The sequence below is a fragment of the Echiichthys vipera genome (assembly GCF_963691815.1).
Source record: "Echiichthys vipera genome assembly, chromosome: 14".
NCBI classification, from domain to species: Eukaryota; Metazoa; Chordata; class Actinopteri; order Perciformes; family Trachinidae; genus Echiichthys; species Echiichthys vipera.
In genome coordinates, this window is record NC_139839.1 from 2,878,891 (window position 1) to 2,895,161 (window position 16,271).

At 45.5% G+C, this 16,271-nt stretch overlaps 1 protein-coding gene across 1 annotated transcript in view; it reads left to right on the top strand.

Annotated features, from left to right (window-relative positions):
• Positions 1–292: 292 nt before the first annotated feature.
• Positions 293–16,271, top strand: part of capn5b (calpain 5b) — a gene marked incomplete at its 3' end in the record, with an annotated part of 46,321 nt that continues 30,342 nt past the window's right edge. The window contains exons 1-2 of the mRNA XM_083927543.1: positions 293–390; positions 12,355–12,528. Coding sequence (XP_083783669.1) covers positions 12,364–12,528 — 165 coding nt within the window. The 5' untranslated portion in view covers positions 293–390; positions 12,355–12,363. The remainder of the gene's footprint in view (positions 391–12,354; positions 12,529–16,271) is intronic.

A 16,271-nucleotide genomic window follows, 5' to 3' on the forward strand; every position in this document is an offset into this window, starting at 1 on the left:
AATATGTATAGAAATATATATGAAAAAAAATATTTTTTTATTTTATTTTTTAATCTTGTACACAGAACTTCCGGTTTCCTGTCGTTTCCGCTGCAGCTTGACGCTGATGGGGTGAGGAGGGGGGAGAGAGAGAGGAGCTCCTCCAGCGGACGAGAGAGAGAAGGAGTGAGAGAGAGCGAGAGCGAGAGAGAGAGAGAGAGAGAGAGAGAGAGAGAGAGAGAGAGAGAGAGAGAGAGAGAGAGAGAGAGAGAGAGAGAGAGAGAGAGAGAGAGAGAGAGAGCGTGGTGAGGAATCCCAGCAGCCCCAGGAGAGCGAGAGCCGGACCGGCTGGACCCCCTGAAGGAGGACCCGAGAGAGAACCACGTTGCCACGGGAGAGGCCTCAGTTCAGGTAACCGTGCCGCTCACGCAGCTTCCCGGGCGGGCAGGTGCGTCGGCGGGCTGCAGGAGATGGAGACGGGGATGGAGAGGCGGCGGTCGGCGGCTGAGATCTCAGGAGATCCGAGATCCTATTACTTACTTACCGTAGCCGTGTGCTGTGGCCTTATATGGCCTCTCTGTGCGGGGTTGCTGAGCCGTTAACGTGCCGTGAGGGTGACGGAGGGAATATTCATCATAACCCCGAAATGCACCGGTGCTATATTCGTTTTTACTTTGCGCAGAAATTGCGCATATCAGATTTCAGAGCCGCTGTCCCCTCTGTGCTGTTTCTGTTCCTCTGCTGCTGAGCTTTGTTTTCATGTGCTGTGGTAAAGGTGGGGCTTTCCTCTCTATTACACACAAATCCTGTTTATTTATATTAATATAATTATAATGCACACAGCATAGATGCACCTCTGTTGCCATGCACCTATGGGAGCCACATCTGATCCTAACATCAGTGGAGCATTCAGGAGCAGGGGTACCTCCAAGCTCATAGTTTGGTAACAAAGCAAAAATGATTAATTTGACTAAAGTGTGGTAAAATCAACCATGGAATAAAAGGCTCCAGGCTTTGGATGCCTTTACGTCTCTGTCTGATGCTCTGGAGCCTGTTTTTTCCTCTGCATGTGGAGTAAATAAATTAATAATTTCAAGAAGTCGATTGTTCTGCAGAGCACTAGGAGGGGGACTCGATGCACAGTGATAGTCTATGCCCGTGTGTACGCACCAGTTGGGGCTCCACGCCGGGTATGATGGTCCAAAAGAGTGCAGTCCTGAGACTCTAGCAGGTCCTACAGGGGTTTCAACAGGGTCCAAAATCACTTTCAACTGTCTGGGGACTTTAAAAAGTGGCTGATTTGATTTAAACTACTTCATTTTATAGTTTTATCTCCACATATACAGTATGGATATGATGAGTCTAAGGTTATTTAACACTTTGAGGACAGGGTCTTTAGATCTGGGGCTCCCTCAGGCTTTAATTTCAATTATAATGCCTAAATATAAGTGCTGATTTAGCATTATTGTTCATTAGAGAGAGACAAAAACAATATCTGCAGGAAAAATCAATGCATTACGGTTAGCATGATGTGCATAGCAACCGCGGACGCATGTTTCATGGTGATCCTGGGGCAAATAAAGTTATAAAAATGTAAAACTTGTTGTTCTCCCGATTATAAACAGATCTGAGTGAGCTCATGGCCGGGCACTAACGCCGTTCAAATGTTATATCGTGATAAGAATCAAAGTGGGAAACAAAATCAGGGCGAGTGGAGATGCAGGCAGAGGAAAGAGACTTCCAGTGCAAGTGTCGTATGTCATGGTCAAGCCTAGCTGGCAGCGGAAGATACTGCAGAGAGGAGATCACGATGCTGGGAGGATGGGGAGCTGGGATAGCCCTCCTCCCTGATGCAGGAGGGGGGGGTGAGGGATGGTCTGGCGCACCCCTCCCTTCCTTCTCTCTCTCTCTTTTCTCCCACTCTGTCTCCCCCGCTCTCTCTCCCCTCGGTATAATGGTGCATTACTGCTCACTGTTCACTTCTCTGGCTGTAATCAGTCTGTCAGCAGTAGCAGACTCAATCAGTCACTCCACCACTGACACCGACACCCCGAACACACCCCTCCTCCTCCTCCTCCTCCTCCTCCTCCCCGGTCTCTCACCAGAACACCGCCAGAATCTGCCGCGGCCCGCTGTGCACTTTAACGACGTGCTGCACATTTTCGTGAACATTGTAATCAGGACATCTAATCGTGAAACACATTTTCCTCACAACAAATCACTGTAATGATCTCTTTGGGGGGACTCGTTTGTTCCTTACTTTGTCTCTAATAACTGCAGCATTCTTTAATTTTAGCCAACATGCAGCTGCTATATGTGCAGGGTTTTATCCTTTTGCTTTTCTTTTATGGTTTAAGATTATTTTTAGGTAGTTTTCCAAGCCTTTGTCATACAGGACAGACAGGAAGTGGGTTGAGAGACGTGCAGCAAAGGGCCGCAGGTCGGCGTCAAACGTTCTGCTGCCTCAAGGACCTTCAGCCTCTTTCCATGGGGCGACGGCTCTAACCACACAGCCACGGGCCGCCCCTGGTTTTTGCATTTCTTAGTGTGAGTCGATTCCTGCGTGCTCGCTGTACGTCAGTCGTGAAACTGTAACTTCAGCAGCAACAACATGTCCACATCGGCGGCTGTGGCTTGGTGGCAGAGTGGGTCGTCCTCTGATCGAGAGATTGGTGGTTCGATCCCCATCTCCCCCCGTTCCACATGTCGAAGTGTCCTTGAGCAAGACACTGAACCCCAAATTGCTCCCCGTGCTGCGCATGGGTGTGTGAATGTGGTGTGAATGGTTAGATTAGATGGTCTGTAGATGTCCACTGCCATCAGTGTGAATGTCTGTGTGAACGGGTGAATGTGACAAACACTGTGAAGCGCCTTGAGTAGTCAGATGACTAGAAAGGCGCTTTATAAGTACAAGTCCATTTACCATTTACCATTTACCTCTCTCTCCCTTCCTGTGATGCCAGGGAGATTGTGGAGAAAATTGTTTAAGTGTAGCACGGCACACCATTATCCTCTGGTGGAGATGCCTGCCTGGATATAAGCACACTCCTTTTGTCTGCCCAGGGCTAAACACTTGGGTCACATTCAGGTCTGTAACAGAGGAGCTGTCCGTGGTGCTGGAGAGCCACAGCACCTCTTTCCTCCCTTTAACTTTCCTCCACTTGCACAAATATCCTGGTGTTTTCTTTAGAGATGCACTGATCCACTATTTCCAGTTTGATCCCATACCTGAATTAAGATGTCGAGTGCATTCACAAGTAGGGATGCACCAATCCGGTATTATGAACGGATATCGGTCCCAATATTGACAAATTAGCTGGATGGGATATCGGATTATTAACCAGATCCATTAAATGGTGGCGAGAGGCCGGTTGACTCACAGCCAACACCAGCAACAACATGAAGCGAGCAAAGACTCGGCTGTATGGAGGTATTTCACCGCGTTCAGTGAACTGAAATACAGAAATGAAGCTACAGATGTACGACATGTGACATGTGTTCACAGCAGCGTAACAATAGCCTGTGCTACCATCTTCTTTTATCAATAGTTGTGAAACATGACGATCAGAACGGCACATTGTTATTTAAGTTACTTTGTTTTCAGGTTCAGCTGCTATTTCTTATTTTGAATTCCTGTTTGCACTAAATAGGCGACACGGTGGTGTGGTGGTTAGCTCTGTCGCCTCACAGCGAGAAGGTTTCATGTTCGCATCCCGGCTGGGGCCCTTCTGTGTGGAGTTTGCATGTTGTCCCCGTGTCTGCGTGGATTTTCTCCGGGTTCTCCGGTTTCCTCCCACAGTCCAAAGACGTGCAGGTGTTCGGTTCATTGATGACTCTAAATCACCGTAGGTGTGAATGGTTGTCTGTCTCTGTTCGTCTCTATGTGTCCTGTGATAGACTGGCGTCCTGTCCAGGGTGGACCCCGCCTCACGCCCGATGTCAGCTGGGATCAGCTCCAGCCCCCCGCGACCCCGATAGGGACAAGAGGTTGAAGATGAATGAATGAATGAATGTTTGCAAATGAGTTTTATTACTGTTTGCTATTTAAGTTACTTAAGTCTCAGGTTCAGCTCTTACATTTGAGTTTAACTTTTTTTCTTGAAGTTTAAGCTGGTGCACAATTGTTTATTTTAATAACAAATGAATACATAAATAACAATTCAGTACATTTGTAACTATCTGCTAATTTGTTACATTGTGTTTCACAAAGTTAGGGAAGTAATGTTTAAGTCTGATGCCTTTAGTCTCTTCCACATGGTGAGGTGAACAGCTTATTGATTCCATAATGGTATGGGATCGGTGTTGGGTATGAATATATATGTGACAATACGTTGAAGTAGGGTTTTCACATAGGTGCTGCTGGCGCCTGAGGCTGGTCACTTTCCCTTTAGGCTGCTAGTTGCATGTGAGAGAAGTTTGCGTGTTGGCCCATGCATCAGTTTGACAGTCAATTCTCCCATTGTACCGTTATCAAAAACTCTGCGGTACTTTACATATGCCAGTCTGCGGTACAGTACCGTGCCACAGCAGTGGAATGAGATGCATGTTGACATCTGCTGACCAGCACTTACTCGTGCACAGTAAGGCTAGCATAGCAGAATGAAGCCAGGGCAGTTTGCAATCTGGGATGAGGCTCATATTCAGCCGTTCGTCTGTGTGTGTGTGTGTGTGTGTGTGTGTGTGTGTGTGTGTGTGTGTGTGTGTGTGTGTGTGTGTGTGTGTGTGTGTGTGTGTGTGTGTGTGTGTGTGTGTGTGTGTGTGTGTGTGTGTGTGTGTGTGTGTGTGTGTGTGTGTGTGTGTGTGTGTGTGTGTGTGTGTGTGTGTGTGGTTCAACTGCAGCAGAGATCACAGAGCGCTTTAGGGATGGGAGAGGTTTAACAGGACGGATTTGGCCTCTCACTTCACAAGATGAAAGACATCTAATACTGTAAACAATCAGTGAAACACAACATTTTGCACACAGCCGGCATCGGTAATGAGGAGAGAGTAAGCATTATGAATTATTTGTTATCCCGGATCGACACGTTGGAGCTGAAGTGTAGCAGATGATTAACACACGCCGTCAGTTCCACAGAGCTTCCATCTGCGTGAAGGGGCACTTTGTTTCCTTCTACTCTGTCTTAAGACTATTGATCATTGGTTGAATAACTTTTTCCTCCAGATTTCCACCCCTCTCCACTGCAGGAGCTGTCATTTCTGAATCATGACTCAATAGTTTTTTTGGGGGGGGAAGGGTGGAGGGGCTGCATCGTCTGTCAGTCATAAACTCTTTAACTGTCATTTTGTCCTTGAGCCGAGGTTTCCCTCCTCTGCAACATGTTATTTCTCACGTTCTAGCTGTTTTTTCACACTTTCCTGTAAACAGAGTGTGTGCCATCGACAGTTACGATGTGGAAAATAACTCGGTATGATGAATGACGGGAAATGCCATCTTGCCAACATCCACACTTTCCCCAGCCATCGTGTGTCTCGTCGGACTTTATTGCCCATTATCCCAGAAATGTGGTAAACAAACCGGCCACTTTTAGCCACTTTATGACTAATAGGTTCCTTCCAGTCTCTTGTGGGCTGCTGCGGTCCCGTTCTCCCTGTAGCGTGGGCAGTTTTTAATGCATTTCCACCTCATTCCCTTTCCATCTGTCTTGCTTCCCCACTTGTAGGAGAGCTGATGATCTTATATCATCACAGATCATGTCTTCCCAAACATCTGTCTGCGGTCCAACAGTATTCTTTCCACATTAAAGCATCTGCGCCCGCTTATTTTACCGGTGAAAGTTTGGTGCTTTCACTTTCTGCAATGCTTATATCATCAACAGGGCTTGGTTAGTTTCATTGTTGATTCATCTGTTCATTAAATGGCTTGTTTTGTCCACAACTCCAAGGTATTTCATTGACTTTGGCGTCGGCATCGTCTCGAAACGTGGGCATGAAATTGCGTCGGCATTTAACACTTTTTGGGATCAGATAAGAAAGTTTACGTAACTGTGGTATGAATGGAAAATGAAGCAGCTGATGGTAATAATACAATAAGCAAAGTGTGAAGTATTTCAGGACTTCTGTAGCACACAGAGCAGAAACGTCAAGCATGGATAACTTTCATCCAGAGCAGAGATGCATGGTAACCCAAGACGGTGCACAGTTTGTAAGACAGGTGTCCACAATTGAACAATAATTGATTCTTAATGAATTAATCACGACAGGAACAACGGTGCAGAACGGGAGTGTCGACCTGAATCAGTTTCGTCTGTCGGTTTATTTAGCTAAATAAACATCACAGGGGCGGCCGGGGGCACAGTGGTTAGAGCAGTCGCCCCATGTAAAGAGGCTGAAGGTCCTTGAGGGAGCGGCCGCGGGTTCGACTCCGACCTGCGGCCCTTTGCTGCATGTCTCGCCCTCTCTCTCTCACCATTTCCTGCCAAAAAAATGAATCTGAAAAGAAAAAAAAAATGCCTCCTATACTGCCTAAAATGCTGGCATGAGTATCTGCGAGTACTGAAGTCCAGGCACCAGTGTGATACCACGTAAGTTATTAGAAACAGGAATCTATTTACGGGTTAGCTCCGTTAACTCACTCACTCATCTTCAACCTCTTGTCCCTGTCGGGGTCGTGGGGGGATGGAGCCGATCCCAGCTGACATCAGGCGTGAGGCGGGGTCCACCCTGGACAGGACGCCAGTCTATCACAGGACACATAGAGACAGACAGAGACAGACAACCATTCACACCTACGGGTGATTTAGAGTCATCAATGAACCGAACACCTGCACGTCTTTGGACTGTGGGAGGAAACCGGAGAACCCGGAGAAAACCCACACAGACACACACACAGAAGGGCCCCAGCCGGGATTCAACCACCGCGACGTGACGCCCAGCTTCGTTAACTCTATAATTAATCAGTTTAATAATTCTTAGTAGTTCTTTTTAAAAAATACATTTAAAGTTAAATGGCTTCCACTTGCTGTATTCATTCATGTCTTAAAGTGTTTAACCTGAGTCAGGCCTCACCACAACGATAATCATATCAAAGTCATGCAGGCGTAGTAAGATCTTTTGTTTTTAACACACTGGTATCGGTATCTGTACTCGCTTTCGGACGATACCCACAGCACGAGTTTCAGAATCGGTATGGAGAGGGAAAGCGGAAGAACTCCACTGCCTTATAGGTTCTGTAAAAAAGTGTTCATATTGGCGCATATTGAAAAATGCTGATACTGATGTTCTCAGCAGCTCATGGAGCCCAAATGGAGATCAGTATTGGATTCATGCATTTATTAGATTGACAGAAACTCTACTCCAAACGAATGCTAACGTTGCTTCGTGTCCGTTGAATGTGTAAATAGGCAACTGTTGTCCTAATATGTCAGATAGACTGGAACACTGGGGGACTGGGGACATATGAGCGTAATATAGTCCACACTGTGTTTATTCAGCTATAATTCAGAGCAGTGATTGTTGTTGTGCTTGCCACAGCAGTAAAGGCGTCCAGTGCAGCAGCTTCTCAGGATTGGCTCTCTGCAGGTAATGCTGTTGGCCGTACACGGAGGCCAGATGACAGCATGGTTTTCCCCATTGCAGTCACGAGCCAAGACAACAGGCCATCTGTCAGATTTAGCTTCCAACTGTGACCTCGTCATTCCCCCAGGAATTTACTTTATCACTCATTCAGGAGTCGGGTGAGCTTGTTAAAGCCTCTGTGAGTGGATATTTTCTTTAATTAAGGTCAGAGACTCAAAGCTTCAGTTAACAACAACAACACGGACCAGGTGTTGGATCAGACCAGCTTTCGTACAGGGGAGAATCCTTTATCCATACGCATGTTCTAATGTAGAGATGGATGCATACTTTAAATGGTTAAATGTGTATGGATGGCACGATTAAGCTGATATTGGACTTTAGCTGCAGGTTTGAGTTTGTCAGTGCCTCTCCGTCATCAGTTTTACAGTCTGTTTTAAAAATATCGCTGAAAGAACTAGATCCCCCTGAATGTCGGGAAAAGTTGCCTTCCAATGCCTTCAGGTTGATTATGTTTGAAAGGTGCAGTCGTCAGATTTCAAATCGCTCCTGTTGTGCGTTGGCGTCCCTCCATTTTCTGCTCACTTCATTTCCCCCAGATATTAGATGACATTGAGCACTGCTGGGAAGTGAACAGGTCAACTGAGCCCCATTAAAAAAGACTTTATTTGATAGCGCTGCTTGGTAGTAATGTGGCGTTAAGAGATTCCATCTGGATTTGGTTTTAATACTTTGCTGTACCGCAGTGTGCCGGTTATAATGGATCTGAGATTAGACAGTCATATTATGGGTACCATGCACTAAATGTATTTTGTCTCCACAGAGCCCAGGTTGACATATCCATGTATTTCTTATTTTATCTGAATAGATGAAAACCCAAAGATATCCAGCCTACTATCACAGAAGACTGTAAGGAAACCAGCTAATGTTATCTTTGAGTGGGTGGAACCGGCAACATATTCAGAATTTTTGGTTAAAAGTTGATATCAGTTGGTTTTGAAGACTACAAGTTTGAAAATGAAACAATGTGGAGGCGTGTTGTTAGAAAGAAGTGATCTTACCAGACCTCTGTAGCTCTTCTCTAGGCTACATTAGCTTCTAGCATAACATACCCGAATCTCTGATTGAGCTGTCGGCAGTCGAGTTGTACTGAAGGAAATTTTGGCACCAGGTTTTGACAAGGAAGAAGAATATGTGGAATATATTAGAAATAGACCGATACATCGGCCGGACGATATTATCGGCTGATATTTGCGTTTTTTAGGTGTATCAGTATCGGCCGATGCGGGCTGCTGTGTTTGCCGGTTTTTCCCCGGCATTATTTACAGACAGGCGTCCATTTTTGAAGTTTTTAAGTTTAGTAAATGTTCCTTATTTTTAAATTGAGACTCGAGTTGAGAATATTTGTTATCATCATTGTGTGATTTATGAAGTAAATTGAGGGAGCAAATGTTCTCCCCGTGTCAGCGTGGGTTTTCTCCGGGTTCTCCGGTTTCCTCCCACAGTCCAAAGACGTGCAGGTGTTCGGTTCATTGATGACTCTAAATCACCCGTAGGTGTGAATGGTTGTCTGTCTCTGTTCGTCTCTATGTGTCCTGTGATAGACTGGCGTCCTGTCCAGGGTGGACCCCGCCTCACGCCCGATGTCAGCTGGGATCGTCTCCAGCCCCCCAAGACCCCGATAGGGACAAGCGGTTGAAGATGAATGAAAAAAAGTAGTATCGGCTCCAACTATCGGCTCAAGAAAATCGGCAGTCTGTTTCCGTCATCGGCTAAGGCTGATGGAAAAAAAAACGGCATCTGCCCTTAAAAAATCCATATCGGTCGATCCCTAGAATATATTTAACAATATCTCTGGTTCTGCTGCGTCAATTGAGTCCATCTTGAGTTCATAATGTTGAAGAAGTGCCATGTTTAGTTTAAGTAAAAATGTCTTTTACACCTGGCTGCAGGGCTTTGGTCAAAAGACCAACTTAATCTAAACGAGGTCAAGACCGAGCCCAGAGTAAATCCAGTCCTGTTCATGGGCAATTGTGTTTTTCAAGGCTAATACAGTGATTAAGGAGTTTGAGTGAATCTTTAAACAAGATCTTATATATAACATATAACACTGATCTATCTTCTAACATCAAACGAATCAATGCAGAGAGTTGAGGGAATATTCTGTACAGCTGATCTGGAATCAGCAGCCAGGAACAACTTGCCCAGTTCTTAATAGAGTCCAAAACAAATCTGAATCCAACAAGACACAAGACCAAGATGAGTTCAAGACTTTATAAAAGTAGTCTTGAGGCCGCACTCAAGTACTACAGCCCTGCCTGGCTGGGATCTGATTGTGTTCAATACATTCTGGGTGTATTCTCCAACACGTATTCTCCTTATTCAGATAAGATATTCAGATAAAGATAGATTATCACCAGGATGCATGTGCTCTGACATGGCTTACAAACAGCATCAGAGGAACATCCCATTTGAAAGCTTTGCAAGAGTTCTAGGACAGGGGTGGGCAATTCCGGTCCTGGAGAGCCACTGTCCTGCATGTTTTAGGTTTCTCCCTACCCTAACACACCTGAGTCTAACGATAATCAAACTGTGACGAGCATCAGCTGCTTGATAACGAGCAAATCATTAGACTCAGGTGTGTTAGAGCAGAGAGGAACCTAAAACATGCAGGACAGTGGCTCTCCAAGAGCAGGATTCCCCAGCCCTGTTCTGGAGGAGCGATCCCTCCTACATCTGAACATCTCTCATGTGCCGTCCTGCTGGAGAACAGCGTAGCGTCAAAGCTGAGGCGGACCGCTGATATCAGGACAACAGAAACCTCCCACACCCTCTGTGATAGACGGAAAAGGCACCTGTTGTCAGGTAGTCAGACTGCACCCCTATGAATCAATAAAACACACTTATATATATTTATTTTATAGCTTTCTAAAGCGGAGCATTTAAAGCCGTCTTGCCTATTTGATCACTTACATGTACTCCCATGATTCTTGCACCTTTTGGGTAATATCCTCATAGTTGAATTCACTTTGTGTCTCAGCTTTTCTCTGACATAATTTCACCCACGCCAAGAAACATAGCCTGCGTGTTGAGTCAGCCAGTAATGAACCTTGCTTGAAACATCGTTGCTAAGGCGTTCAATGACCTGAGCAGCTTTGAATGCCTCTAATAAATCTCTTGTCCATTTGCTGGCTCGGAGTATTGATTCTGAAATTAAATCACACGGGTCGAGGAGGAAGTATGCAAATTGATAACCATGAAAAGTTCAGCCATGAATAATTTTTCTCATCTGAAAACACATCGACCGTCCAGGTCAGATTTGTTGATTACGGTGTTTGCAGTGGGAAAGCACAGCCGCCTCTCTCTAAAGGTGCCACTAATGAGCATTTCATTTACTGGCAATTGATTTTTCCAAATGAATGATTAGCCATGTCGTCTGTAAATGCTCTTGAATAAAGACTTAAATTCCTCATCACATGTTTATCAGAGCTCAAAATAATTTCTTTAGTCAATTCTTCTGTAAACTATTGAATTCACTATTTAGACAAGCCTGTGAATGTTCTCATTTGTCCAAAAAAAGCAACTGGACTCGGTTAATCCAACGACTGTCGTCTAGACTCATTAGAGCACTAACCAAGTCGAAACCAACTTCCCACCAACGACTGCCACTCTAACAACGGTCGTTGGCACTTTGGAGCACATAGGGTCCCAGTGACATCATCGGTGAGAGGTTAAATACCTGGATCTCCACACCAGTTAGTTGGTCCAGTCCCAGCCTGGTCCTGGTCCTGGTCCTGGTCCAGTCCCAGCCTGGTCCTGGTCCTGGTCCTGGTCCAGTCCCAGCCTGGTCCTGGTCCTGGTCCAGTCCCAGCCTGGTCAGATGCGTACATGAACTGATGAAGCCTCTTGGATGAGAGGTGAAACGTCTTCCTAGACAATTAACCAAGTCCAGTTGCTTTGGACTGAAAGTGCTTTGAGGATCACTATTTAGACAATTAACTATTTGTTTGATTCATTTTTTTAAAGAGAAAATGTCCAAATCCTACAATTCCAGCTTCTTTAATGTGAATATTTTCTGGTTTCTTTCCTCCTCCGTGACAGCAAACTGAATATATTTGAGTTGTGGACAAAACAAGACATCCAAGGACGTCACCTTAGGCTTTGGGAAACACTGATCCCCATTTTAGACCAAAGAAATAATGAATGAATCGAGGAAATGTTTGACATATGAATCAATAGTGAAAATAATCGTTATCGCAGCCCTAATCAGCAGCGATATCAGCAGAAACCAATATATCCATGACCTTATCTCAGGCTCTTTAACTACGTGTTAAAGGAAAGGTCAGAGAATTAGAGAAGACATGGGGGTGAATTGATCCTGGAAAATAACTCTAGTAATTAAATCAAATTTTGGTTAAACAGTCGAAAAATTTGTGATTATCCAATGTTTATCTTAGTCTTCACTCTGACTCACCAGTCCCCCTCTATGCTCCTCCAGTACCGCGCTGATCAATGTATACGTGGCTCCTTTAATCCATAGCAGTGATAATTAGGCTCCAGAGGATATCAGTGAATCGACAGATTAATCATTTTGACCCAGTGAATCCCGGCCGTGCTCAAGGCAGCTGCGCACATCGACTTCCTGTTTCCAATGAGAGCTTTCACTGTTAAGGTATTAAAGTGGGCTGGATTCTGCTGTCAGTCAGCTGTGAGTGGAAGAGCAGAAGTCCTGGGATGGGAACTGGTTTCAAAAGTGGCAGAGAAACTTACTTATCGGAGGGAAACCCATTTGTTTGTGTGGATGTGATCTACAACTTTGGTCTGACTGCTGCCTCTCCTTGTCACCGTGGTTGTGTCCTTCAGGGCTGCAGTATGTTCACTTCAGTGAAGGCCTTCGAGGGGCAGCAGTACTCCACCCTGAAGAGGCAGTGCTTGCAGAGTGGCCTGCTCTTTGAGGACCCCCGCTTCCCCGCCACCGACGACACGCTCTTTTACCAGGGCAACAGGATCGGCCGTGTGGTCTGGAAGAGGCCTCGGGTAAGTTGGTTTGTGCAGTAGAAGAGTTTTATCTGTTTAAAATCTGATTGACATCTATGGTCTGAAGCCGCTGGAAGACCTTTCTGACCATCATCAGGATCCCAAAGTTCAAAAGTCACAGGTTAAAATTGGCCGAAGCGGTAAGAAGAATGGGTTTATTCAATCTGTTCTCATCCCAACTCGTCACATACTGATGTTTTGTCAGGACCCCTCGGCGTCACTTGGTCCTGGTTAGCCCTGCACACTAAAAGCTGATGCTCCCGGTCACTGTTTTAAACACGGAGAACACGTGTGAATAAGTGATTAAAAGTTGAATATGGAGAATGAGCAGAACACCGCCATCTAGTGTCTCAAGATCATAGTCGCAACAACAAAAAATAATTCCAGCAGTCGGGTTGCCAGGTTGGTCAGACCCGGCCCAGTCGCCTACAGGAGACCGGAGTCTGTTTGAGCCTGTTTGAACCCGTCCTATCTGGCAAATTGCACTATAAAAACCAGGATTAGAGGAGTTTGACCGACAGTTACCGTTAGCCGTTAGCGTTAGCAGTTAGCGTTAGCCGTTACCGCTAAGTAAACATGAAAGTTAGCTTAGCCATTTGGGCGTGCGTTTGAATGGCGTTTCTCTCCTTTCTCTCAGTCCATGCAGTGAATGCTCGGCCTGTACTGACTCTGGTTTTTGCCCGTCTCTGGTCACTCAGCTGCTGGGACAAATAACCATTTCACCCAGCGCCAACCTACAGTAGCTGCACCCAGCAACAGACAACGTGTCAGAAAGTCACGTCGGTGGGGTTAAAGGAAGTGCTTGGAACACGATGCAGGGGCTATGAACAGGACACAAACCACAGTCTCCTGGGTGAAAGTGCGGTGTTTGGCGCCATTGTGCATCTCTGCCAGACGCGGAGGGCTGTGACAAAACTGCGGTATGTGACACCCTGGGAATGAGAAGGGGCTGCTTTATTAGCTGAATCATAACAGAGGTGAATAAAGTGCCTGGCTGGTGTTTTAAAGTAAAGCTCCAACTACAAGACTTTCACACTCATCAGTTCGCTGACTTGTTTTCGCACCACCTGACACCTCACACACTACTAGCTGCAACACGTTCTCATCCCAACTCGTCACATAGACCCACGGCTGTTTGTCAACATCTTTTGGCATGGCATCACTTGTCAATGCCCGACTGTGAGGCAACATATTCCCTGCAGAAGTATGATCCTTTTATGCATCATGGCATACAGTAAATTGGGAGCAGTTACTGCACCTTTAAAACCTTCCCATCAAGGAAGAGAGTCCGATGACCTATGACTAAATCATTTACCAGATAGATGTAAGTCAGTAGTCATCAGTCACTGTTGCACTCCACTCTTTAGTCTCCTTGTGTAAGCCGGTATGTATGTTTCACATGATATCAGATGCAAGGCCTCAGGATTTAGCGCGCTGACTCCCCTGCCACGGTTATCCCCCCTCACGCAGCAGGCTGTGACTCTGGATGGAGTAACCTCCTTCTGCCTGTGTGCCACTGCTGCAGCAACAGCCAGCGTGAATTGCCATGGAAACTGGGTCACACAGATTATATGTTTTGGTCTGTGCTGATGTCAGTCATGCAGACGGAAAACTGGAAGAAGTCAAGAGGAGAAAAGGCAGGAGGAGCCTCCCCCTCATCCTCGTCAGGACGTGATTTTTGTTTTTATTCAGTGATTCATGTCAGGAGGATAACTCTAAAGATTCTTACTGAAGCACATATACTGTATGGAAAGCTTGTACTTGGACATGGACTCACATAGGGTCCCAGTGACATCATCAGCCTTGTGAGAGGTTAAATACCTGGATCTCACAACGGATAGTTGGACCAGTCCCAGCCTGGTCCTGGTCCTGGGACTGGTCCCAGCCTGGTCCTGGTCCTGGTCCAGTCCCAGCCTGGTCCTGGTCCTCGTCCTGGTCCAGGACCAGTCCCAGCCTGGTCAGATGCGTACATGAACTGATGAAGCCTCTTGGATGAGAGGTGAAACGTCTTCCTAGACAAATAACCAAGTCCAGTTGCTTTTGACTGAAAGTGCTTTGAGGATCACTATTTAGACAATTAACTATTTGTTTGATTCATTTTTTTAAAGAGAAAATGTCCAAATCCTACAATTCCAGCTTCTTAAATGTGAATATTTTCTGGTTTCTTTCCTCCTCTGTGACAGCAAACTGTATATCTTTGAGTTGTGGACAAAACGAGACATTCAAGGACGTCATCTTAGGCTTTGGGAAACACTGAGCCCCATTTTAGACCAAAGAACTAATGAATGAATCGAGGAAATGTTCTACATATTATTCAATAGTGAAAATAATCGTTATTGCAGCCCTAATCAGCAGCGATATCAGCAGAAACCAATATATCCATGACCTTATCTCAGGCTCTTTAACTACGTGTGAAACAAAAGGACTCTAAATCTACTTACCTTTAACGGAAAACCAAACGCAGCTTGCTTTAGTCATTATAGGAACATTCTTTTATACAGTAACGTGTAATGAGCCTGTGAATGTTCCCATTTTGTCCGGACTTAGTTATTTGTCTAGGCAGACGTTTCACCTCTCATCAAGAGGCTTCAAAGCACCCATAGGTAAAGTACTCATAAGGCAAAATGGCCCATTTCAGAAAAATCTACATTAAAGTAATTAAAGTTAATTGGATTATAATTATTTTTTGCAAGTACAAGTGCCTCAAAGTTCTACTACAGTGCAGTACATGAGTAAAAGTACTTAGTTACTTTCCACCAACTACAGATACAGTCCAGTGGAAACCTTGAACCCACGCCGAATGCCTTCCTCTGCTCCTTATGGTTACTGAGAGCTCGTTCCCAATGCGGCGCTCCATTCAGTGGAGAGTGCACGATAATGAAGTTAAACATGAAACTACTCAGGGACAGAGTGGGTTTGAGAGAATGAAATGTTCATAAAGAATCCAAGTTTAATGACATTCCTGACATGGGACTTTCATTTGGGAGTCTGGAGTCAGAGTTGCCCTAAATTGAAATGCATCAGTCATTGTCAGGATTCCTTTTTACCCCCTTTATATTTAGCATTACAGCGTTGTTTAGGTTACGGAGAGACCTTGACACACGCTTATTTCCACTTCATAAAGGATGTCCTTTTTTCACTTTCAAAGGATGTATTGGCACTGAACACTGATGCTGCACACTTATGTAGTGGCAGCTATTGCTACTGCTTATTTCAGATGCATATGCGAGTCATACCAGGCTCTGGTATGACTTACCAACCTGCCAACGTCGGGAAAGCAACCGATGATCGCCCAGGTGTGTGTGGCAGCTAGCAGACATGTTCAAGCAGAGAGTTTTCTATTAATATATAAATGAGCAAAATAACGTCACAAACTCAGGGTTCCAACAGGGTCCTGGAAAACCTGGAAATTCAGAAAATAGTTTTCATGTGGAAAATTTTCGTGTGCCCAGGAAGCGGTAGGACTCCACAGTGTCCACCGAAGAGTCACGCAGGATGATGGGGGGAGGGTGGGGCTGCGCTCTTCCTGAAGTCTACTATCATCTCCACTGTTTTGGAAGCATTGAGCTCCAGGTTGTTCTCCCTGCACCAGGTCGCTGGGTGGTCAATCTCCCACCTGTAGGCAGACTCATCCCCGCCCTAACCCCTAACCCTAACCCTAACCCCCTAACTCTAACCCCTAACTCTAACCCTAACCCCCTAACCCTAACCCTAACCCCCTAACTCTAACCCTAACCCTAACC